This window comes from Fistularia commersonii, chromosome 9, assembly GCF_037954325.1.
Source record: "Fistularia commersonii isolate RoL2024-O1a breed Wild chromosome 9, RoL_Fcom_v1.0, whole genome shotgun sequence".
NCBI classification, from domain to species: domain Eukaryota; kingdom Metazoa; phylum Chordata; class Actinopteri; order Syngnathiformes; family Fistulariidae; genus Fistularia; species Fistularia commersonii.
The window spans coordinates 2,077,602-2,104,259 of NC_141292.1; the positions used below are offsets into that span (position 1 = coordinate 2,077,602).

Genomic DNA, 26,658 nt, shown 5'->3' on the forward strand with positions numbered 1-26,658 from the left:
GCACTACCTTCCTCAGGGAGTGTTTTGGACGACTCCTTTGCTAGCACTTGTTTGTCACATTCTTCTTCATTTGTTTTCACGCACGTAGCAACACTCTTAGCGACATTTCCAACTGATTGTGATGTACGAGAGCGTTCGTCCCGGCAGAGGACAAATTAATGGCTAGGAGCACCGATGTGTCATACATCAAACCCGTCAACGCCGCTATTGCATCCCAGTCAGTCTGAGAGTGTGTGTGTGTGTGTGTGTGTGTGTGTGTGTGTGGGGGGGGGGGGGGGGGCGCTAAGGCACAAATCAGAACGGGAAAGTGTATGACAAAGATAAGGGCGAAAACGCCACAAAACCCAGAGTAAAGCCGAGCGCGGACGTCCGAGAGCCCATCGCTGCGTTTCGCTTAGCATAAGACAGAATCCCCTATTTTTAGCTAAAAACACAAAAAACCGTTGCCCACGAGGAAATGATTATTGAGCTGTGTGTGGAGCCTATTATAATTTAGTTAAATACTCCCCGATCGGCAACTAATTGTAATTTGGATGAAATCCATCATCGCTTTAATTATCAAGTGCTAACATTCCAGATGCTATTTTAGCACTTAATGGGAATTAAAGAAGGACACCTGCGAGATTTCGCGCGAAGATATCAAAAAGTCCTATTATCATAAGAGTACGTGCGCAGCTGCTGAGCGATTCACGACAAATCCCTAAACACACGAGCGTGCTGAAAAGCATCGATGCGGTTTCCTCTGCACCGTCGAACTCACGTTTTTCCCGATAGAATGCCGTCGCCACACTTCCGCGGCCCGATTGCCTCGACGGCGCAACCGCCATCTGCGCGCTCGCCGGGCTTATAAACCAGGTCTATCAAGGGTCGCGTCACGAATTTGCAATATTTGATTAGCGGCGAGGTCCAAGTTTTGAAGTCAGACAGCTCCAGAAGCTCCTAACTGAAGAAGGGATAAGCAGTGAAACATCTTCAAGTGGAGAAACTCAAGTCCAGAAACTGGATGGGCTTGGATGGGAATGTGGACTGCGGTTCTGTTCGTGACAAACGCAAACAAGAGTAAAACCTCATCGGATTGCAGGAGCAAACAAGGAATACCAGGCGCCTGGTTGTGGAGCAGATGCTGGGCACCTGGAGGGCCTTCTGAAGCAGATGCCTTCAGGGTTTCTGTGATGTTCCCGAGTCCCGCATCGGAGATTTCGGCGTCCAAAACCAAATTTCTGTCCCAATTTCATGGTAAATTGTCTCAACTTACACGGCGCTTTCACACTTTGCAGTTGCAAAGCATACTTTACGAGCTGATCGCCCTTTCAGTCGCGGATGGTGGCTAAGTTGCCTTTCAAGGCGCTAGCCGGGTCATCTGGAAGCAGCTTGGAGATCAGCGTCTTCTCCAAGGACACTTTCCTGGTCCTGAGAATACTTGTTTTTCAAAAATAATTCATCATTTTCCACTTTTGGGATCATTGAGTGCTTCTTCTTCTTCTTCTTTTCTTTTGGGCTGTTTTCCATCTCCATCTAACCCTGTTCTCTCACTACGTCCATAAATCTGCTCTTTGGTCTTCCTCTGGACCCAACCATCTCTTCTCTCCAAAACATCTAACCTGTACCGTCCCTCTGATGGACTCATTCTTGATCTTCTCCATCCTGGTCGCTCCCAAAGAGAACCTCAGCATCTTCATCTCTGCGACCTCCAGCTCTGCCTCTTGTCTTTAGGTCATCATCACTGTTTCTAGACCACTGTCTCGTCCAACTTTTCGGAACAAAAACCATTTTGAACCCTGAAAAAAGGTTCTGTTCCAAGGAAATAAGCAAAGTACACCTTTCCTTTCCTTCTGGCTGAGAGTCTCCTATCTCAAGGTAGCCCTGACACTTTTCTCCATCCGTTCATTCTTTTCTTTCTTCATTTGTTCATGTCTTCACCCCTTATCCTGCACTCGAGGGGTCATTGGGCAAGAGGCGGGGTTCACCCTGGACCAATCACAGGCCACATATAGAGACATTCACCCTCTCTCTATTCCAATATCTGGTGTTTGCGAAGCATGGAGGTAAGCTAGCGCTTTACACAAATCACGCCTGGCGCCACGACGGCCGTGTTTTTTACGACCGGAGCGCCACAAATGGGCCATTAGACGACGGCAGGGACGAACGCCGGCGGATCAGAGGGAGCGATTCATTATTACTGAGCGCGTCGGACGAAACCGACGGATGCATCGCGTAACGCTGGATATCTGCTGAAACGGCCCGAAGTCTCGTTTCGCAGGAAACCAGGCCCGGGTCGTTCCCGAGGCCGGGTCGATATGTTGGATCCCAGCGCCGAGCCACCGGCCCCGGGAAGATAATGCTAATGTTTCTATAAATAGGCGGCGCGGTGCTGACGGTAGCACTCTTTCAAGCGAGATATCGTGGTGTAATACGCTAACACACACACACACAGGCGGGGGGAGATATCAGAGTAATTTGCTAACATAGGCCCAGCACACACACACACACACACACACACACATACACACACACGTGTGCTTTATCTTGGTGATAGTCTCTCCCGTAGCAGCAAATAAACACTTTGGTCGCAAAGCAAACGCATGACGAATATGCGCGACGCAAAGCTCGGATATTAAGACGCAACCGTCCAGGTGGAGAATGGAGATGATGAACACGCCCGGGTTCCACCGGGCTCCCAGCAGACACCTGGACAATCAACAACGGTGCCCGTCGAGGAGTGTGTGTCCTCCCCACTGCTCTTCGACCTCTACACCAATGGTCCGACTTCAAGGGACCTGTCCGCCGAGCCCTGACAACACCACGCTCATCGGTTGAAGTCCAGGTCCCGGAGCTGTGGTGATGACAGTGGCCTTCAGGAGGAGCCCCCCCCCCCCGTTCACCTATGCTGCTCCCATCTCCACACTAAACAGCACTGAGGCTACAGCAGAAACATCCAAGTGTCCGGGAGTCATCATCGTCCCAGGCCTCGAGCGGCCAACCCAACATTGATGGTTTGATCAACAAGGGCCAGAAGGGGAATGTAGCTTCTGCGCCAGATCAGGTAGTTCACCCTACTTTTTTTTTTTTTTTGGCAAGACGGCGGGCGGGAGGACGCTGGCGCGTTTGGCTGCCGCTTCCCGCTCTCCAACCAATCAACCAAACCAAAGACAAAGGCTCACCTGGACAATCTCCAGCAAGCTACCAAACTAGCTTGCCGACCTGAGCAGGCTAGCTGGCTAGCTAGCTTCTCAAAACTCCAGATCCCGACGGCGACCTGAGCAGGCTGGCTGGCTGGCTGGCTAGCTAGCCGGCTAGCCTCTCGAAACTCCGGATCCCGATGGCGCCGAGCAAGACGGCATTTCCAACGGCCGAAATCTTCTTGCTCCTCCTGCTCCACCATCTCTCCCTCCACCAAAAATCCATCTCCGACATCCAGCTCCAACACTTGCCTCCTCACAGCAACGCGACACTCGGCTGCACACCGGCGAAGCTCCTCCAGCTTGTCCCTGGACTGGCGCTCATCGCCACACTCTGCAATTATGGACTTCTTCCCAATAATTCTGTGTATGTTCTGTTCCTTCTGTTTTTTACTTGTGAAGCGTCTTTGAGTGTCATGAAAAGCGCTATAAAAATCCCATGTATTATTATTATTATTACCTTAGGAGCTTCTGATCAGGTTCTACGCCGCAGTCGGCCAGTCTTTCCTCTGCACCTTCGCGATCATCGGGTTCGGTTCGGCGACCAAACAGGAACAGACCAGAGCGGACAATCCGGAGTGGAAGATGTGCCAAACCGCCTTCTGCTCAGGACTTGTACTCTTCCAGAGTCAGGAACTCGGAGGTGACCATCACGCCTGAGCCTTCAACCCCCCGGACCCCACCTGTTCTCCCTCTGTGTGTTGTTTACCTCCACGTCAGTAGGAGTCGTCAACAGGAGCCAAACTCGTATGTTCGAACGTACTTTGTCAGCAGACCCGCTTCTGACTCGTGCTAATGTTAGCTCGAAGGCGCGACACCAAATGTACAACCCCTCGGCGTGTTTTACATAAAACCGCAGGATGATACGACCCCGCGCGATCATCCTGGAGTTCATATATTTCGATAGGATGCAATAAAGAAGGCGACCGTAAAATTATACAGTCTGCGGAAGCGTCCAACCTTCACTCGCAGAGCATAAACACAACCCGATGACAAGGCCGATGGGACGGAGAAATAATTGAGACGGATAGAACGGCGGCGCGGGCCTCATCCTTCACCGCTCTCGTTGCCCCCCGCCCGCCTCTTCTCACCTTCCAGCTCGTGATGAATGACATCGGAGAGGTTTGGCTCGTCGCCCCACCAGAAGATCCACAGCTCCTTGGCGTCCGGCTTGAGTTTGCGGCGCCACACGCACAGGAGGTTGGCCTGAACGCAGCGCGTGAAGCTGCACAGCACCGGGTCGTCCTGGGCCGGCGCCGAGATCACCGGCCCGTACTCTCCGCCGCTGCGGAGGCTGTAGCAGCGCCATTTAATGCCAGTCAGTTCAGCCTGGGGAAGCAGAGGGGAGAGCGTAGAATTAGTAATCTATTACTTATCGGCTGGAGCGAGGCGTGATAATGCGAGTTCGGTGCTTCTCGCGATGTCTGATCACGCGTGGGTCCAGCGGCGGGCGGTTGGACTTCCTGGGAATAGTTTACATGAGGTCCGACACGGACAATTGAATTTATCTGAGGGTTTGGGATTGTTGGCCGCAAAAAGCAAGACATGGATCCACAAATTTCTTCTTCTCCTTTGGACTGCAAACATCTCACCATCTCCTCTGGATCTCCTTCTCTCACACCGACTTACCTCCCCATCCCTACACCTCCTCTCCGGCCTTCCTTTAGACCTCCTGCAAGGTAGTTGCAACCTCGGCATCCTTCGACCCTGATCTTCACCATCCCTCCTCTGTCCGGTCTGACTTCTAACAAGTCCTCTCCATCCTCCAATCAACGTTCTACACCCTTCTCTTCGCTCTGGTTGAGCCTCGACACTTTTCTCCACCTTTCTTCTCGGCTTCCGGAAGCCTCACCGTTCCACTTGGGTTCTTCTCACCCACGCTCATGCATTCTGTCTACTCCCCAGGTCCTAACCTCCACCTACCATCATGGAGGTTCCCGCTGAACTTCACCAAAACATCAAACCACAGTATCCTAAAGAAACGATTAATCCAGTTAATTAATCGGCGGTTATTAATCCCATGTTTTTCTGGCCTCGTGAAACGGGAGTAAGTACCTCGCTCGGGTATGCTCGGGGGCCGCAGAGGCGCCGAGGGGCGGGAGTGGAATCATGTCGGAGTGGCGCGCTGGAGCTCGGCCCAACATCTGACATGCACTTCCATTTAATCTAATAGTATGATAAGTGTTTATGTTGGCAGCGGCAGACCTCGGGGTGCAGGCGTGCGATGAAGTACAAACGGGAAAATTGTACAGCCAGAAAATACCCCTCCTTTTACGTGGACAGGTTCTGTGGTGTCCCGGGGATCCGGACTTTATTGGGGACCGTTTTAATTACACCTGCGCAGATTAGCATAAATCCGCGACCGAAGTTTACGCTCTCCGTCCGAGGGCCGGGTGAGGCGAGGGGTCGGCGGCGGCGGCGACGGATCCGACGCCGAGGAGACGCCTGAGCTCTTTATCGCCGGGCGGGATTAGCGGGTTAGCGAGATAGCTTCCAGTTCAGCCCTGGGATTTTCTTTATCGCAGAGGTGGGTTGCTTTTCAGGGCGACATAAACGCGCATTATCTCGCCCCGGAACCTGAACCCGCCGTGAAGAGGGACGCGATTCGGTTTCTGCGCGGAGATCTGGACCTGAAGCCCGGTAATACAAGTACAGGTGCTAACAAGCTACCGTTCACGGGAACCAAAATCAGCCTTATTACTATTTCCAAATCCCGGGTTTGAAACCAGACACTTGTTGCCATGACAGCGGCGAATGGCACAGAAACGTATTTCACTTTGGGCCGGAATTGTTTATAACTGCATTATTAATGGGTTATAACCTCCGAATTACACGCGATGTACAAGTTCAATTAAATTTTCATCACCACATGATGTTTATTATAAAATGTGAATGAGGAGCCGACCCGGAGAGACGAGTGTACCGGTTGGGTTCAAAGTTCGAAGACAGTTGCCGCCCGGCGGTCTGGTTAGCGCCTCGCGCGGCTATCGGAACGTCGTCCGGCGTGCCGCGCCATGTTAGCGCACGCCGTTTACCGCTCAAACAGAACCGGTGAGACGGTAAGCGGATCAACGCCGTTTCAACCGATTCATATTTAAATAAGCGGCAAACGATGTTAAAAAACACGGTTTGCGATGGCGCCTGCGCTGTGTGTTTTGGAAAGCGCGCTTGTTTGTGTTTTACGCGCCGCTGCACAAAAGGGCACCGCGGAGCCGGTCCGGGGATTTGGCCGGCGTCGTGGCCGGCGCCGGTGCGTCCCTGTGTTCGCCCGCCCGGCGGCGAGGATCACCTTCGGCGCGCCGGAACGTGCCGACCCACTTTATCCGCCCTGGAAAACACGGTCAAAAGGTACGCTGGTGGGTTTTTGAAAGGTAAAATGTCCCCGAGACGAGGGACGAGCCAAGAAATGACGGCGGCGGTGCTTTTGACGTGTTTCCAAGCGGCGAGAATCTCAACGGCAGCTACATCCGCGCAATAAGCGTGTATGCTAAGATAATATATCATCGCCGCTACTCCCTAAAACGTCATATGTGGGTCTACCCTGGTCGGGAAGATCCCGATTGTGGAATGCGCCCCGTAATTACAAGTATGTCCCTCCTGTAATGACAGCCTGTGTAATGGGAGATATAAACATCGGTGCTGAGATAAGCCGGGTCCTAAAATTAGCCTCGCCAAGGTCAAGGATGCCGTTTCTCCCAAAGCAAAAGAGAAAGACATCTGCTTGCGCTGCCTCATCACTCCCGGTCAATGTCAAAAGAAGCTCCCGCCCCCTGTTCCGCACAGCTGTCTGTCGCTGTTCCAATCGAGCGAATCCGCGATAGAAAACAGGTAATCGTGAGGCTAACGTGCTAACCGCGAAAAACCAGAGAAGTCGATCTGCTCACTTGGGGGCGAAGCTTCTCGAGGTGTCCAGGTCCCGAGCATACGAGGACATACAAGTGTCCGACTCAGGTGAGAACCCTGGACTTTGACCTTTGTCCCTTTGTCGATTCAAGCTAGCGGCTTCAAACACAACTCGCTCGCAAAACCAACGAACCCTCTGGATTTGGACCAACGCCGAACCGACGAGACCCGACCACGATTGACCAGGACCTCAACAGGCGTCGCCGCCATCGCCCCGAACTCCCTGCGGAGGATCAGCCCGAGCGAGGTTGCAGGAAGCCACACACACACACACACACACATTCGCCGGCACACAAACAATAAGTCGACCAGCGGCTGTGACGAAGCGCAGCGGCGCTCACAAACACAGACATGCATCGGGAGGCGGGCGGCAGCCAATTTCTTATGTACACACAGATAAAACAATTACAGCGTGACACAACAGAGCCCAGATTAGAGCCTCCGGCTTTATTTACTTCGATTTTCAGCTGCGCTTTGGCGAAACCCTTTTCCGGGCGGTGTCCAAAGACGGCGCAGGGGCCGCCGATGTCCGACATCCGGGCCGCTGAAGTGAATCCGCCAACGAACACCCGTCGTTTCACCTCTGAACCCAACGGAAAGGAAGCAAAGGGAAGGGACACGGTGGCCCAAGCACCTTGGCCTAACGAAAACAACCTCAGGTCGCCGTGCATACATCCGTGGACAGATGGACCCCTTACAAAGACACCTTCTGATGTGGCCTGATGTTTCTCCACCATCGATTCGGGGGCCGGTGATTTATCGTGGCTTAATCCCGAGCCTTCGCAAAGCGCCCGCATTACGCAACTACGGCACTACTTCCTCGGTAGCCTTCTTCTTCTGCTTCTCTGAATGCGTCTTTCTCTTACAATTACATCTGTAATTACCAGGAGGTAGAGTTCCATTCGCCAGGAAAGATGTTGCCAATCGCCAGAAGAAGTTACTTTCAACTGGTAGTTCATTGTTTGTTCCTGCCAGACCCGGAGCTCAAAATAAAACGAGAGGCTGCATGAGTCGCGGCGGAGTTTCAGACGGCAGCGCAATAAAACAAGAGATCTACCCTCACAAGATCAGGCCATATATATCCTACGTTATAAATATACATGCGCGCGCATGTATGCCATCGATGTCGGACGCAAAGAAAGCATCGCCGATGATCTAGCGTCGTATTTCGGACAATCGGAAGGCGGCGGTGTTATTTTCGGACATGACTACCGAGGAGTTTGGCGAGGAGATCCAAAGTACTTGCGGTACTTAAAAACAAAAAACAGTCCAATATGGAGCATTTTTTGGGTTCGGCCGGTTCGCGACGGGGCGGCCACATGCGTCGGCGTGTTCTTAAAAGTCCGCGCCGAGCTTCCGCCGCCTCCGTCTACCTCGTCAGTGTCCGGTTTGAAAACGATTGTCCGGAGTTAATGACATACAATTGTAGTGGTAGAAATACCGTGGCTTCGGATCCCCACGTCTGCTTCAAGAACAAACAAGAGGATCTACTTTGAGGTTACGCCAGAAAAAATAAAATGAAGCCGCCTCTCACCAGCTAGCTGTAAGAACCAATCGGCGAGGGCAAAATTTGGAGACGGGACAGTGCAGCTGAAATTCTGTTGTGGGAACCGGCCTCCTCCAGGGGAAGAACCTTTTAGTTTTGTATTCCCACGGGCTCATTTGGGCCAAAATGTTGATGTTCCTCTGGGAGCCTTGAAAGGCCCGTGGAAGGAAGACCTTGGACCTCTCTTGGCCCATTTCTCATTGCTTCTGTCCATTTTGTCGCGATGCAACAGCTGACCGGTGACAACGTTAGTCTTTAAAAAACGTCTCTCGCGGTTCACCGGAAGAACCCGACAATGGGAGTTCCGACAAAAAAGCTCCTACGGTGAGAACTCCGTTCGTCTCCGGAGCAAGGGGGGGGGAAATAAAAACCCGGCAAATGTAAATTTAGAGCAGAGTGCCAAAGAGCAGGTAAATGATTATTTTAGGCGGTAGACTATTTCTTTTAAACTCCGCCTTCGGGGTAAGAAGGCGAAGGGGTCGAGGGAAGACGGCGGGAAGAGCTCGCTCCTCCGTCGATAAAACCAACACTCCTCGGAGCTCCGGCACTCGGCACCTCGACCGGTTCAGCCTCTGATTGAGTGCAGGACCGAAAACAAGAGCTCTTCCCCGGCGGAGCCAAAGACAGAGCCGAGCCGCGACCTTCCCCTCACCTCTATTATCTTTCCCGTCTGCACTCTCATCTCTCAGCGCCGTCTCGCTGTCACCGAGAGCCGGAGGCTTCCCGCCGCTCCTTCCCCTACGGATTTTTCACCTCCTCTTGAGGGAGCGGCGGCAACACCGGCCCAAAGAAGAAGAAGAAGAAGAAGAAGAAGAAGAAGAAGAAGAAGAAGAAGTTCTGCTCCTCCTGCCTGCATGTCGAAGCGCCCACGAGCAAAAGGCCCTTAAGATGCTCCAGATGGTATGCTTGGTTGTTATCATTATCTGTACCCTTTGAGGGGTTGGAGACTATCTCTGCTGTCATTTGGACTGATTGTGGACCTCCTGGACGAGTGCTTGCTTTCAACACCATTCGACCCGACTTACTCTGGCGTAAGCTACTGGACATACGGGTGGAAGCTCCACTCGTGGCCTGGATTACCGACTACCTCGCTGGCCGCCGACAGTGCGCGAGGCTGCAGAAGATCGCGTCCGACAGGATCAGGAGCAGCGCAGGGGAAAGTCCTGGCTCCCTTCCTGTTCACATTCTACGGTCCTGCCCCCTGCAGAAGTTCTCGGACGACTCTGCCACCGTGGGCTGTATCAGTGGAGGCCTCGTAGGTGAGCACAGGAGTTTGGAGGACAGGTTTGTGGAGTGGTGTGGACCTCAACTCAATGTAATAAAGACAAAAGAGTGGTCCAAAGGAGCGGTCCAAACCCCATCACCATCATGGGGACTGATGTGGACATTGTGGACAAGTACAAGTACCTGGTGGTCCATGTAGATGAAAATCTAGGGTGGACTAAAAGCACAGATGCCGTTAACAAGAAAGGTCCTTTCTAAGGAGACTCGGGTCTTTCAGAGCCACGTTGGGGTGTCCAGCTTCATCTTCTGCGGTGTAGAGTGCTGGGGCGGTAGACCGAAGGCGGCTGATGCTAACGGACTTCACAAGCTCATCAGGAAGGCTGGTTCCGTCCTGGGAGCTGAATTCGATTCATTAGTGAAGGTGTCTGAGAAGAGGAGGCTGAAGAAGCTGCTCAGCAATAGGGACAACACCTCGCACCCCTTGCATGTTGTACGGAGGTCCTAGAAGAGCCGTAGACTCCCGTTTCTGCAAGAAGGAAACCATCCATCCATCTTTTGCAGCTTATCCTGCACTCGGGGTCCCAGGGGGAGGGACGGTCACTCACTCGGGGCAACTTTCCCAATATTTTCGCAAATAACCTGCTGGGTGTTTTTGGACGGTGGGAGGAAACCGGAGCAAACATGGAAACTCCACACAGGAAGGTCCTCTTGTCGGAATCGAACCTTCCCGGTGTGAAGCCGAAGCGCCGACGTGACGCCCGAGAAGAAAAGCTGACCGCGATAAAAATCAATATCATGTTTCCAGTGACTGGATGTAATGATGGAGACTTCCGGCAAAAGAATTTCCTTCGGGATATTCTCTTCTATTCTATTGGATGACAGGCGGGGTTCATCCGGGAGCGGACCAATCGCGTTCAACCCCTCATCCGTACCATCCATTTGAGACCGTTCGCCGTCGTTTGCACGCCTGGGCAAACAACGTACGGCCTCAAGTGAACCATCTGCATGTTTGGACAGCGGGAGGAACCCCAACATGGAGACGCCGCGCAGACTTTCTTTCTAAACCCCTCTGGAAGTGGGACGGCCGGCCGGAGACACCATCCCTTCCCTCCGCCCGGAGGAAGGGGCCCCTCGTCATTTTACATTCTCCGAGACGGGTTTCCTTTTTCTCCTCGTTTTCCCGAACGGGAACCTCGACGTTAAACCGAAAGGGTTGAACATAATTTCCTGTTGAATATGAGGTGACCTGAGGCCAGGCGGGGAAATCTGTGACCCCACCAAAGGTCGGCGTCGGTGCACCAGACATGTGCTTGTAATCAAGAGAATATATGGAAGTCGGGACTTTTATCTTCAACTGCTCGGTGTAAAAAAAAAAAAAAAAGAAAGAAAAAAAAGAAGTGGGTGGGGAGGCGGTTGGTCCGATTCGTCAAAGCGCCGCTCTGGAACGCAGACGTTCACATAAACCCTATATTGTTGGAAACCCCGGGGCGTCACAATGCAGAGGAAATCTCCACTTAGACAGCGGCGCTGAGAGACATGAACTCTGGAAGCGTCCTCTGCGCCGCTGGTTTCTCCACCTCTGGAGCTCTGGAGCTCTGGAGCTCGCCGGGACGCCGCCGCAGACGAGCTGTGAACAAGCCTCGCTGCACAAACGCACAAACAAACAAACTCGCGGGGTTTCCGCGTTGTGGCGTTGTAGCGTAGCGGCAGTCGCGCACGCTACTCTGTGTTGTTTACATCGTTCATCCTTGTGTTGTTCTCCTGTCGTCAATAAGCTAGCCTTCATTGTGGCTCCTGAATAGCTGGGAATGCTAGTGCTAGTGGTGTTAAGAAGGAGTCAAGAATTACAGAAGAAGGAATTAATAGCTTAGCATGATAGCGGTGTTTGTGTTACTCGTCTCACCAAGCACTGCGACATGGCTAAGCTAACCATCTGCGCAATGCTGAACGACAAAGATGCGCTAAAGACAGCAGGCGTGGCTAAAGAGGCGACTACATAAACGAAGCAAAGGTTATTTGGATTCATGGAAGACGGAGAGCGGGAGATAGCGTTAGCATTGGCAAGCATCTCATATGCTAGAAGGCTGGAGTTTTTCTGATTTCGTGAAGCAAACGTGGACTACATGTGCTAGAAAGAGACAGAACAGCAGTACACAGTAATCACAGTAACACAGTGATGATTAAGTTTATCTTTAATTCCTTGCTGAATTTTTGGCACAAATAAGAGTGCCGTATGTTTTTTTCTAGCTGGATAAGATTTTACACTGATCAAAACGGGAACAATTCAGACTCAGAGAACGAATTCAATTCAAAATCCGAGTTCGGACAGCGTGGACATACAACCATTCATCATATCGAGACGAATGACAATTCACTCTGTCATTCACACGTCGAACGGGGACATCCGAGCATTCAGCCTCTCATTCACGCGTCACATGAAGACGCCCAACCCTTCGCTGCGTTCAATCAATGCTTGCGAATAAAACATGGCGGCCATCATTAGGATCATGTGTCTGGGAACGCAAACAATGCCGTTTCCTGCTGCCGCCTCACGTGCCTGACAACGCCGCCGGCAGCGCCTGGACGGAGGGTGGGGGGACTCGGTGCACGTGCAGCAGCTGGAAATGCGGAGGGGGCGCCCCGCAAGCGTTCTGCATCTCCTTTTTCACAGCACCTTCTTTTGAGTGTTTCTAAATTAAGGACAATAGCGAGCGTCTGTTCAAATCCCACCGGGACAAGGCTGGATTAAGAATGCATGAGGCCCCTGGGCACAAATTAAAAAAAAAAAAAATGTCATAACCCCCCCCCCCCAACCTTTACTTCTTCAGATGCATTCCACACAGGCGAGGCATCCCACCGTGCTACATAAACACAAAAGTGTTGTGATTTTAAAGTTCGCTTCCCTTTGAAATCCCTCGCTGTCGTTGCTAGCGCGCTAACCGACGCTCCCGGATTGGGTTTACGCCTGAATCAAACTGAAAGCCATGTAATCTTCGCGTTTTTCTTTCACAACCGTCAAACCGAAGCTATGATGACACTTCCTGCTCCACGATGGTTTCGCTTGCAAGTCGACCTCGTCTGACTTCGCCTCTCAAAGAGCTCGTAGGCATATTTGCTTCTTTGACCCACTCGGGAATGGAATAGGCTTCAACATGGCGACGGCGGGCGTGACCTTAATATTTGTGCCGAAGCCGCCGCGACTCCGCGTCGAGGAAACCGACGTCGAAACCAATCAAATCAACTCTGTTTTCTTTTCTTCTTTTGGTCGCTTGAACCAGAAGTCGAACAACAAACACCGGGTCGCCCGGTTACCGCTCGGGTTCCGTTCCAGCCGGTTCCAGCTCGCTCGCCGTTAGCCGCGGCTAACCCGACGGCTAGCAGAAACCCGGGATGAGGATATCACGCCAGGCAGACGCCGCTCCTTAAGGAGCCTGACAAAGGAGACACTCGAGGCAATCGAGAGGCGGCTTGTATCAGCAGTTTTACCTTCTCCGGCACGAGCGGGACACTTAACTCCGCGAGAGCTTCCGCCGCTCTCTCATCAACTTCAAATCTGTTTGGAGACTTGACAGGCTGCCAATATTTGGGGGTTTGCTCGAATCACTTGTGATATGTGCGAGCGTCGAGATAAGGCCGGCTCTCTTATCGCACAATGCAACGCTATCCGTCCGGCTCTGATCCAGCAAACAAAGGAGGAGGGGAATGTAATTATTTTTGATGTCGATACGCTTTCCCTTCCCTTTTTTTTTTTTTTTTCGGGACAAAGTATTTCTTGAACGGCGGGCGCTTTCGGGAGTTCCAAAAGAAACCCGGGACAAAGACGACGTGAGACAATGAAGGCCGTTAATCGAGAAGAGACGGTCGGCGGAAATCAGAACAGGCGACGACCCCCCCCCCCCCTTTCGTCAATTAGCCCGTCGAAATCAAACGAATCCACAAGGAGTCGCGCCCCCTCTGGCGTTTTACACCGCAAATGAGGAGCGACGCGCCGAGCGGAAACCCGCGAAGGATCGAGCGCGACACAAAAGCGCCAAACAGGTGTAGACAAGAGGGGCCTCGGGGGCCGCCGTCGCTAAACAGATGCTCTGCCGCTAAGCCACCTTCGCCAAACCCCCCGCCGCACGGGAGGGCCGTCATCCGATCCGAGCGCCGCCGCAACATCCGGCCCCTGGAGGTGAGCGAGCCAAGTGACCTAATTAAGAACGCCGAGAGTCCCCCGGGTTGAGCGACAGATAGACCTGCCAATCACGTGGCGGCGGGTGGCGAGCTCCGTCACCGCGGCGGCGGCGGCGGCGGCGGCGACTTCTCACTTGACACAAAAGAGGCGAAGCTTTGTGTGCAGTGTTGCTACTACGACAGAAAGAGCTGACGAGACCACCAGCCGTTGGGCGGGAGAAGAAAAAGAAATAACAAAAAAGCTGCAGCATCAGGCGGCTTTTAAAGCGCTAAGGGACGCGGCTAAAGCAACGGCCCTTTGGAGTCTAAATAATTAACGTGCAAAAATATAAATAAATAGAAAATAAAACCAGCCTCTGCTGTACTGGAGTCTCTGGTGTAGCATAATTAACTGTGACAAGCCACCGAGGGGGAAACGTAAGAAAGGCGGACAAAGATAGAAAAGCAGCATCCCAAAAAAAAAAAACGGAGGATGGAGAGAGGAGTAAAAACAGTTGCTAGGCAACATACAACATCTGCAGGAATTCAGCAAGGTATTCAGTTTTTTTGAGATTACCGTCTCCAGGGTTACAGCGGAAATATAGCCTTTCAAGCACTTCTGCGCTCCCCTTACCTTAGGAAGCACAAAGGGGCGCCGAGGCTTTGGCTCTGAATGTTGCCCCCCGGGGTTCTTACCGACCAAAACCGCCGATCGAAATTTGGAGATTCGCGGCCGTCGGGTCGCGAGGTTCTTTTTGGGGACTTCGAGCGGTGAATGCCGAACTCACTTCAGAAGCTGAGATCTTCCTTTAACGGAGGGGGTGTATTTTAAATAGTTTGGCATTTTTGTTTCAAAGAAGCCAGGATCCTCCTTCAGCGACCGCGTCAACATAATGGTTGCCCTGTAAGGGCTACATGTAGCCGTAACAGTATAAATGTAACTAACAGTAATGTAAATTAAATGTAATTTTGTGCATAGATGTGAAAAAAATGCTTTTACAACATAAATCATACTGTCAGGTTGAGAAACCCACATTACTCCATTAATCAGTGATTAAACTAGCCAAGTGAATAAAGTAAAATATTTTGTATCAATATCAATTTGTAGTTTATCTGGAAGGCTAACTTTAGCATACTTAGCTCCATGTTTGGTGTCAAAATACCGACGTAGATTGTACTCTTTGACAACCGGCGCTGCCTCATAACACAAAAGACATACCGCTTTTTCTCCTTGAAGCCCAAACATGTATTTTCATGACACATCCTTCCATCTGCAGCAACATTTCTCTTCCCGGACATTTAAAGATCACTTGTATTTCTCAAAATGGCCTTGATGCAGATACACTGCGATCTAATGGCGGGACGCCGTCACTTCGCGGGTAACGTCATCGGCATGAATTATGGGAAATGTAGTTTACGGTCAAAGCAGATGGTTGACAACCAGACAATTTTAAGCTTTTTTAGACATTTTCGCGGGTCAGATAAAATGACATGGCGGCCACATTTGGCCCGCTTGCCTTGAGTTTGACATACGTGACCTACAGGGTACTAGCGGGGGTCGAAGAAGGGGAGGCAGGCGATTGGCTGCGGCGACCCCTGAAGGGAACGGCCGAAAGGAAACAGAAGATTTTAATAAATGCGACGGAGCTTTGGAAGAGCCGGGTGCGTTCGAGTCCCGCTGTGACAGTGGGGAAAACAATTTGCCTGTCTGGGCTGAGTTGCGCTGGGCGGAGGAGGCGCCTTGTAAATCCTGCCGCACAAAGACTTGAAAGAGCCTCAAGGCTGCAGGGAGATGAGATAAACAGTGGACCGGTTCCAATCAGATGAAATGTCGACGGTAAGACTACCCACCATTTGGGTTGTTCTGTCATTAACTAACTTGTTCATTCATTCATTAGCCACACGCGCCAATCCCAGACAACACTCGGTAGGGGGTTGAAGCTTTAACCTGGACCGGTCACCTCCAACCATCCACCTCCAGGGTCTCCACAGGACCAACTGGACACAAATCGGGAAGCTTCACCACCTTGCAGTAGAAGCAGTATCAGATTTCTACAGGCATGCTATCTTGTTTGGAAACGTCCCGGCTAGCGGTATGCTTGCAAAAAGCCCTTGCGCCGGATCACGTTCACCCAATCACGCGCTGAAGATGCCGACCAGACCATCAGGAGCAACCAGAGGTTCAGCGGCTCGCCCGAGGACGCTTGGGCGTCCAGACAGGAGGAGGCAGGGATCGAACCGCCAACCTTCCGATCGGAGGGGCGCTTACCCGACTGAGCACAGCCACCCTGAAACTAAATGACAACAAGCTAACCCAATGCTAATACTAAAGCGGAGCATCCTAGCTTAATTTAGTAGAGGTTGAAATGTGCTAGCCGCCCCACATGTACATGACAGTAAGCAACGGTGTCAACAAATGCCACGGGCACGTCCGATGGCTGCTGTCAAATGCTAGCTAGTTACCAAGGGGATTCTTTCTCTTCTCCAGCAAGAAACAAATGGGAGGTGCTGTTGAGCCACTGCTGTCCCTTAGCACCTGTGCAACTGCAAAGCTAAAGGGTGGTATTTCCTGGAGTAGTTCTTACAACTACAGTCTTAGAAGTTCTCTGTCCGAAGGTGGCTAGTATTGGATCTAAGATGAACCCTGGACAAGGTTTTGGCCAGGTTGTCCGCAGGGGCTAACAGCAGCTCGTTTGGTTTCACTTTCGATTTAACTCCAAGTCTGATTGGCCTTTTCCCCGGTTTGTTTGGAGTCCATGCCGACCGGCCTTCGTCCTCCATTGGGTGTCCGTTGTCGTGGTGACTCTGCGTTTCAGATAGTCGATTCCGATAGACGCGACCGCATCGCACGCAGGAAGCCACCGGAAATTAGCTCGAGGCTACAAGAGCCGCGAGTGCGGACGTGGAAGCCGTGGAAACCAGCGGCTCGCCCAACGAGCCGCGCCTCACCTCCATCGAAGACATCGAATGCTTTCATTTGTTTATTTTTCCACCTCCGAACGCGCCTGTTTCTGATTAGCTCGCTGGATCTCGGCCGGACGGGGCTCTCGGCTCTTAGCCGATTGTAATCGGCGACGTTAATCCACATGTCTTCTTGCTAGCCTGGGAAGCTAACGCCGACTTTAGGGTCTCTGCGTCGCTGAACTGAACTTTAAACATCCTCGCCGGGTTCATTTTTCTTCCCCCCCCCAAGACCCTTCTTTGCTGGATTTTCTTTTTTTGGCAGTGCGGGGGAGGGGAGGGGGTGGGAGGGTGTAACACTCTGATTAGCCGCTAACGTTGCCATGCAGGATTACCGGCTGTTTCTCTTGTGAGAAAATGATTGGAAATTTTGTTTAAACATCACTCAACGTGCCGGCTAATTGAACAATTAGCACCGCATGGAGGCGTCGAAATAACTACAAACAGTTAATAGGGTTATTGTTCCTTAAATTGGCCAAATGGAGCATAAGCGGTATGAAAAATATCTAATTTGGCTTGTAATTTCTGACATTGATTTTTCTTTGTTTTCCACGGGGATGCAATTTCAGACAAAATGACATGAGTCAGCATGCCTTTTTCCTCCTTTCATTACACACCAGATAACCTACATAGTAGTAATAATGGCTCGCCGTGCCCCGAGTGTGTGTGTGTGTGTGTGTGTGTGTGGGCGCAACTTCACCTCAGGTCACACCTAAACAGGTCTCAACCCGTACCTCACCTGGTCGCCATCTTTAACCTGTTGTTTGCTTATGAGTGGAGAATAACAGCCGTTTAGTTCATGAACGGTGGATTCCCTCCACGCTTCGGCTAACACACACACACACACACACACACACACACACACACACACACGTGCGGAATCTTATGCCACGCCGCTCAGGTCTTCCTCTGCGACGCAATCCGTCGACTTGTTGCGACAGTTCCTATCTTTTTTTGCCAGTTTCCGCCCTGCATCCGACGCCTCCGGCACTCGCCGCTAAACTCGGGTCTCGTCCCGTCAAAAGCCCACCGAGTCCGTTGACATCACGGGTCGGGCCGCGCCCCGACGTCCGGCTGTACGGATTTTCATTAGCGTGTAAAAAAAAAAGAAAGGAAAAAAAATCGTCGGCCTAATTCAAGATGAGAGACAGCGGCGTTTGGCAGCGCGCGGAGAATCGATGCAACACGAGCGGCCGTGAATCAACAGTCTGCACATAATGTGTTTGTTCTCATCAAGCGCCCGTCCGATTGGTCACAGATAATCTCTCGGCGGAACATGAACACATGATAATTGGACTCCGCGGCGGCATGACAGACTATATCAATGTTTTTTCTCGCTCTCTATCTCTTTCTCGGTCTCTTTCGCGCGACGCCCTTTCACCCGACGGGGGCTCTGAATGCGTCCGGATCCCCGGGCGCCGTTTAGAGCGAAAGCCGTCGGTTGGACGAGAAGGTTCGCCCGGTGCCGCCTTCCTTGTCGGGTCGGATTTTATTTCTACGGCGCTGGAAAACGCTGCCCTTTCGCGGTGCAGAAACCTTGCCGGCTCAATGCGGGCGGCCTTCTGCCTCGACCGCAGTGCTAACAGCTAAGCTAAATGGCTTCAATGTTCGTGAAGGAGGAGGAGATATGAGGTTACTATCGCGATGACGGGATGTGAAATAATGGAGTGCATTATTTGGCTCAGCAGAGTAAGCTAAGGGGCTAGCTAAAGCTTGGTTTTAGGCCTATTTTCAAACAAGGAAAGGGTGTCCAACCCCTGAATGGACCTTGGAAGATGGTTCCACAGAAGGTGAGCTTGCTAACCCAGCGCTTCGGCCCCGGTTCTGCTCTTCGAGACCCCTTGGACCACGAGTGACCTCGGAGATGTGACTGGATGGCAGGGTCAGGTCCTCGTGACGGAGCATACAACTCTCAGCATCAGGGGACGTCTTTGCATTTTCCCCTCAGGCAGTAGTAGGAGATAAGGAGACGGTACAACCTCGACCACCAAATTTAGCATTCAACGCGGCAGCTGCCGCACTGACAGCGACGCGTTCGACGTCTATATCTCTGCAAGGCTATCAGCCAGCTAGCTTTCCAGGGCTACCGGGAGAGCCAGGGACTGCCCGTTCGCTGCCAACCCTCCTTCCCCCTTCTGTCGCCCTGCACACATGCTAGCACACCAGCGGGCGCTAAGAATAGCACACAGCTGGCACTGCAGGGCTTACATATTTCACACTCCAGCCACCGTGCTCCAAAATACCCCTGCCCATCCTGTCCCATTTCCAGCTCCGGGACCAGCGGTGGTTCCCTCCCCTCCCTCTGCTGCCTTTGAACTGTTCTTCACCTCTGTGGCGAGGCCCCGACAAGCCCGGCGCTCAGATAAGATCCGTGACTACACTCGGGAGAATTTCCTCCAAAAGAGCAGTGTGGTAAAGACAGGTGAGAGCGAGGAGGTTCCCCTCTTTGTTTTAATTCGGTTCCGGACGCCCGACGGCGTTTGGCGAGGATCGATTTTGTGACAGCCGGGAACGAGTCGGCACCTGAAGGCCTCAAACTGACAAGGAGTCGGTTTGGGGTCGAGTCGCGTCGAGATGACAAGGGGATTCTCGCAGCTGCGAGGGAGCGGGGTCGGGGATGAGGGTCTCGGGCGGAAGGCGACCAGATGGCGCCGCGACCGGGGTCGGCGCCGCCTCGGTGACCCGCCCGGGTCGGCGGCAAGTGTGCTCGGACTCAAAGTCAAGAGTCCTTCAAAATCGCTCGAAACCCGCCGGAACCGGAAGACGTGGACGTTCAATCGAAGACTTTGGCCGAACCCGCCGATAAACGGTGGACTAAAAACCGAAGCGCTTCCAGCGGCGCCTGCAGTCACCTTTCAAATTCCCATCTCGTATCCCGCGTCCTACTCGGAGATCGATAAATGCGCAATCAATGAGCCGTTGTGGATTTGATTGGCTTACCGTCGCGACGAACACGAGACGGCTTGACTCAACTGCTTTTAAAAATTCCCTTTTGTTTCTCGTTTGACGCCGCTAAACGTGCATTAATCGCGGGATGTCAGTCAACGGCGCTTCAATCGAACCGAATGAAATGGAGCTTGTGACGTCGGCGGGTATCAGATTCTAGAAATCGATGAAACGCGATGCCTTTGGGATTTACATTCCTCGTATCTCCGACAAATCCATTCAGAAATATCTAGATGGCGTTCACTGCGATACTATCTCTTCCCTAAACGTACAAACCTCCTCGACTTGTAAAATCTGAAACCGGCCTTTACTGAGCGTGCGAACCTTCGAAGAGGCAGGAATCGAACTGCAAACCATCCGATGAGAGACTCCCGCTCTACCAAATGAGCCGCAGCCGCTGGAAACTCAATGACAGTAGGCCTCTCGTCATTTTAGCAGCATGCTAACACAAAGCTAAAGTTGAGCATCATAGCTTAACATGGTTGTTGCATGCTATGCGTCTATGCATAAATGATCTCCACTAATATAACACGTTCCTCACCTTGCTGTTTGAAACTGCTCTACACTTGGTCACATTGACACAAACACACACACACACACACAGACACACAATCACTCACACACACACACTATAATAGCACCAGAGTTGCCGCGCAAAGCGCTAATCGCACCATCGCAGAGGACACTTCAGCTGCAATCGCTGAAACTCAATGATGGCAAGTTTCAGCTAGTTTTAGCAGCATGCTAACACACAGCTAATGCTAAAGTCAAGCGTCCTAGCGAGATATGACGATAACACGCTATATGTATGTACACATAACACGCTGTATGTTGGTATGTATACATAGAATCTACAATAACTCACTAATAACAGGCCTCTTTTGAAAAAACAAACGCTCCAGGAAACCTGCATTACAAGCTCACCTGCCATAAATCACCCCCCTGCCATTAATGGCGTTCCCGCAGCCCCGCCTCCCAGAGCTCACCAGACACTAGCATCGTTATAAACACATGCAGGATCTCCATCGGAATACAGTTTGGCTAATGAGCGCCTCTTAGCTGATCACATTAAACCTCCACTCGAGGACACTTTCATCAGCGGCGTTCCACTCCACGCGGCGGCGGAGGGTGGGTGTGTGGAGGGGCGGCTATGACGGAGGCCGTAGCGTAGCACCCCATTAGTATGTGTGTGTGTGTGTGCGTGTGTGTGTGTGTGTGTGTGTGGGCCTGCGTCCAGGACTATGCAGGATTTACTCGACGCTCCTATAAAGGCGATAAAACATGTAGGGCGTGCACAAGCACGAGTGTGTGTTTGTTTAGCAATGCATTTAGTTGTGTGTGCATGTGGTGAAATACTGTGTTGGTATGTATATATATATATATATATATATATATATATATACATGAATATTTGATATTTCATATTATATGTAAATTTACTAAGTGTGTGTGTATGATAAAACATATAGCGCATGCATGGAGGACAGTGTGTGTTTTGTTTGTGATGCATGTTTGTGTGTGCATGTGGACATGTATATGTAAATATGTACATATAAGTAATTATAAATATTTTATATTTATTTGATATTTAATATATACATATATACATACTGTGTATGTGTGTGATAAAACTGTGCATTGGAACTAGTGTGCGTTTTGCAATGCATGTGTTTGTGTGTGCGTGTAGACATTGTCTGTATATGAATAGATATAAATGTAAATATGTATATTTATCAAATATTGAATATATTTTTGTATACATATATATTCACAGGGTGTGCACAGTGAAACATGTAGAGCGTGCACGGGCGCTAGTGTGTGTGTTTGTTTAGCAATGCCTGTATTTGTGTACGCATGTGGCCAAATACTGTTTGTATAAATATGAATATTTAATATTTCATATTATATAAGAATTTACTGAGTGTGTGTACAGTAAAAAAAAAAATGCATGCATAGGGGATAGTGTGTGTTTATTTCATTTGTTTAACAATGCGGGTTTGTGTGTACATGTGGACATATGTGTATATGTGTAAATATAAATATTGAATATCTATTTAATATATGCACACATATATACAATTAATGCAAACAATAAAACATAAAGTGTGCATTGGAATGCATGTGTGTGTGCACTGGGACTGATATAAATAAATATAAACATGAATATTTACAGTGTGTGTGTGTACAATGAAACACAGAGAGCCTGCATGGGGGCGTGTGTGCTTTTTTTAACAATTCTATACATACATATATATAAAAGATATACATATTTACAGTATATATATATATATATATGTACATGCAGAAATGCAAACATACATATTTATAGTCACAGTATATATTTTCTTTTTCCCTCTGTCTCTTTTGTCCTTGCTTGTCTTTGCCAATGCATGCATGCCGATGTGTGTGTGTGTGTGTGTGTGTGTGTAAGATGTGATGTTTGAGGTTTGTCTCCGGAGTGTGGATAGCTTACAGTGTGTGCATTACATGCACAAACGCACACATGCACAACAAGGCTTCCTGTGCCTTTTGAGGCTCCTTTTTCGCCGCCTAGGATTCAAGCCGGGAGCCGACGCTACAAAAACCTGTCCTCTCCGCAGAAACAGGACTATTTCCCCTCCTTCTTTCTCTCTCATTACGTCGCTCGCTCTTTAATTTTCTCTCCCTCTCAGTTTCTCGCTCAAATAGGCTGAGGCTAGCAGTCAGGAAATGCACATCAGTCATAATACCTTCCTAAAATGAAAACAGATTCCACTGCAGTCTCTCTCTCTCTCGCTCTCTCCGAGCTTAAAAACCCTCCACGCTCGTCCTTTCCTTCTCCACCCTTCCCTTCTCCATCACCACAACAACTCAGCCCAGATGGATAATCATTAGTAGCTAAGATAGCTGTTTTGACGGCGGCGACCTGAGGTGACCCCCCCCCTGTCCTCGTCGGTGCAGGGCTGTGACAGCCGCCATTAAAATCCGGAATGCGGCTCAACAGGTCTTCGGACCAGAACGCCGCGAGACTTTTTTTTTTTTCACGCGAGTCGAAATAACCCCGGCGTCGGGCGTCCGAAGGTGCGACTAATCTCTTAATCTTGCAAAATCTACTACGACGTGCGCTTACTTTGGTGTTTCTTGCGCAATCTGACGGAAAAGAAAAAAAAAAAAAAAGGGCGATAATAAAAGAGAGAAAGTTGCGGAATCCGAAGGATTCTTGGGGATCCGGACGTTCCACGCCGGCCCTCTCGGAGCGCGGAGAAAAAAAAACATCTGTTACTTGCCTGATTTTAATGAATCAGCGGTCAAATATTACAAAAATCAGATCTTTCTCCGCTCCTCGCCGGCTGAGGAGGAGGTTTTTTTTTCGTCCGCGGGCCGACGGGCTGATGGATCGGCGGCGGGACGACTCAATAACGGGGGTCGATGGCCGGACGCGGCTTCGACCGGGATCCGTTCGGTTTCCCGGCGTTTTCTCCCGAAACGCTCTCCCGACGACTCGCAGAGAGAAAGAAAGCGAGACGCTTGAAACATTCATTCATTCATTCGTTCGTTGATCCTAGGACGCAGCTCATCCGGGAGCCGTGATTGGCCGAGAGGTGACGATAAACCCTGACATGCAACCATTCACTCGCTCATTTGTACATTATAAACAAACAAAACTTCAACCTCTCTTTCACATATTAAATAGTCTCGCAACTATTCACCCTCTCATTCAAATATCATGATCATTCACTTGCTCATTTGTAGCATTTTGACATAAAATCGTTCACTCACCCATTCACGCAAATAGACTTACATACATTCACTGGCTCATTCATACAATATGTAGACATATAAACCTTCACCCTCTCATTCAAATATTAAATTCACTCTTTCATTCACACAGCATTTAGACCTGCGACGACTCACTTGCTCATTCACACCTCATATATAGAAATGCTAACAGTCAGTCAGTCATTTATACATTTTGCATACATGCATAACCTCACCTTCTCATTATAGAAACTGGCAACATCACCCTCTCATTCGCACGTCAAACGACAACATACAACCATTTCTACATCATAAAGACATGCAAACATTCACCCTTTCATTTATACATAATAAACACCCTTTTATTCACGTCGTTTGGCAAAATGCAACCATTCATTCATTCATTTATACATGATAAACATGCAAAACGTCACCCTCTCATCTCCATATCATATAAACAATCAACCATTCAGATACTTATATGCGTCTGAATGGGTTGCACGTCTATAACGTGTGAATGAGAGGGTGAAGTTTGGCATGTTTTTATGATGTATAAGTTATATTTATATATGCATGCAAAGCATCACCCTCTCCTTTGCAAGTCATACGGTAAAATACAACCATTCACTCACTCATTCACAACAATAGGGATGTGCAACCTTTCATTCACTCATTTATACATTATATAAACATGCAACATTCACTCATTTATACATTATATAAACACGCAACCTTTCATTCACTCATTTATACATTATATAAACATGCAACATTCACTCATTTATACATTATATAAACACGCAACCTTTCATTCATGCATTTATACATTATATAAATATGCAACATTCACTCATTTATACATTATATAAACACGCAACCTTTCATTCACGCATTTATACATTATATAAATATGCAACATTCACTCATTTATACATTATATAAACACTCAACCTTTCATTCATTCATTTATATATTATATAAACATGCAACATTCACTCATTTATACATTATATAAACACGCAACCTTTCATTCACGCATTTATACATTATATAAATATGCAACATTCACTCATTTATACATTATATAAACACTCAACCTTTCATTCATTCATTTATATATTATATATTATACATTATATAAACACGCAACCTTTCATTCACTCATTTATACATTATATAAAAATGCAACCTTTCATTCACTCATTTATACATTATATAAACACGCAACCTTTCATTCACTCATTTATACATTATATAAACATGCAACATTCACTCATTTATACATTATATAAACATGCAACCTTTCATTCACTCATTTATACATTATATAAACACGCAACCTTTCATTCACTCATTTATACATTATATAAACACGCAACCTTACATTCACGCATTTATACATTATATAAACATACAACCCTTCACCCTCTCATTTGCATATCATATATAAACATATATATAGACATACCACCATTCACCCTCTCATCCACGCGTCATACGGTGAAATGTAAATATTCACTCACTCGCTCACATAAATACTTAAATACGACCTTTGACTCAGTCATTTATACGTCATATATACATGCAAAACGCCACCTTCTCATTTACATATCATAAACACGCAACCATCCACCCTCTTATTTATACATATGATAAAATACGACTATTCACCTGCTCATTAATATCATATAAACACACGCAAAACTTCACCCTTTCATTTCCAAGATCCTTCACCCTGTCATTCACAGGTGCGACACCTTCACGCTCCTCGGACGCACGAGGAGATCACCGACCACCGAACCCTTTGACCTTCTCCACCCGCCTGGACGCCGGGACCGCCGGGACCGCCGGGGACGCTCCAGGACGAATCCCGACCGCGAAGAAGACCCCCGACGTGAACTTCCACCTTCTCGGAACCACGACCGAGAAGGTTCCCGGAGGACCGAGACGACGGCGATGTTGGAAAACGTGCAGCCGGAGCGAAAGCGGCGGCGGGCCCCGACAAAAAAAAACCATGACCCGGAGAGCTCGGTGATCTTCTGATTTATGATCTCCTCAGCCTGGACGATACCGAAGATCAGGAGGAGACGTGGCGGAGAAGAAGAAGAAGAAGAACATCTCCTTTTATTGTCTGGTGGAGGAGATGGAGAGGCGGCGTGCCATGCAGGATTTTTTTTTTTCTTCTACAGTGAGATGATTATTTAAAGGCCTGATAATGAAGATGATGAAGAAGAAGAAGGAGAAGAAGGAGGAGGAGATGAAGGTTCCTGCAGAAGTGCTTCTGGAGGAATTAAAAAAAAAAAATTAGATGTGATCTGGAAGGCGCTTCTAGGAGGAGAGAAAGGGAGATGTTTCGGTGATGTTCTGAGGAGGACACGTCGAGGAACCCGCGTTCACCTTTGTCCGTGCGCGTACATGACACGTCGATCTCACGCGTGTCCGTGGCGGATGGATTACCGTACCAGGGAGAAGACGTTGGAGTGGCAGTCCTCCAGACTCGCCCCGTTGGCCGCCCAGCTCGTCGTGGTCGTCATGATGCTCCTCCGCTGGGATCTTCAGCGCTGGGCATGTCGAGGTCCTCACGGGTCCGGCGGAACCCCCACACCCACCCCACGCCGAGACCGGAACACGCAGGATTTCTGTCCACCACCACCACCCTCCCTCCCACCCTCCCTCCACCACCACCACCACCACCACCCTTGTTTAAATCCTCCTTCTTCTTCTTCTTCTCCGTTCTTCTCAAGAGGTCCAGATAATGGAGATCGGCGGGAATGGGCGGGTTCCCATGTAAAAGCCCCCCCACGCCCCGCGGCGAGAAGGTCGTAATGTTTGTAAATCCAAGCGAGTGGGAGTGGGGAGGAAAAGGAGGAGGTCAAAACATGATCCTGGTCGCTCCGAATGAGAAGATCTCCTCCAGGCGTGGATCCATCTCAGCCCGTCTCCATGTCGGTCTTCCCCGCTGGTAGCTTCATGGTGTAATCCACGGGTGGAGGAGGAGGAGGAGGA

General features: G+C 49.8%; 1 protein-coding gene across 1 annotated transcript in view; it reads right to left on the reverse strand.

Annotated features, from left to right (window-relative positions):
* The window catches only part of LOC147230912 (mediator of RNA polymerase II transcription subunit 13-like), a 77,356-nt gene extending 51,026 nt beyond the window's left edge, over positions 1–26,330 (reverse strand). Inside the window, exons 1-2 of the mRNA XM_086151842.1 lie at positions 26,115–26,330; positions 4,271–4,508 (exon numbers count right to left, since the gene is read on the reverse strand). Of these exons, the coding sequence (XP_086007968.1) occupies positions 4,271–4,508; positions 26,115–26,186 (310 nt within the window). The 5' untranslated portion in view covers positions 26,187–26,330. The remainder of the gene's footprint in view (positions 1–4,270; positions 4,509–26,114) is intronic.
* Between the last annotated feature and the right edge of the window lie 328 nt (positions 26,331–26,658).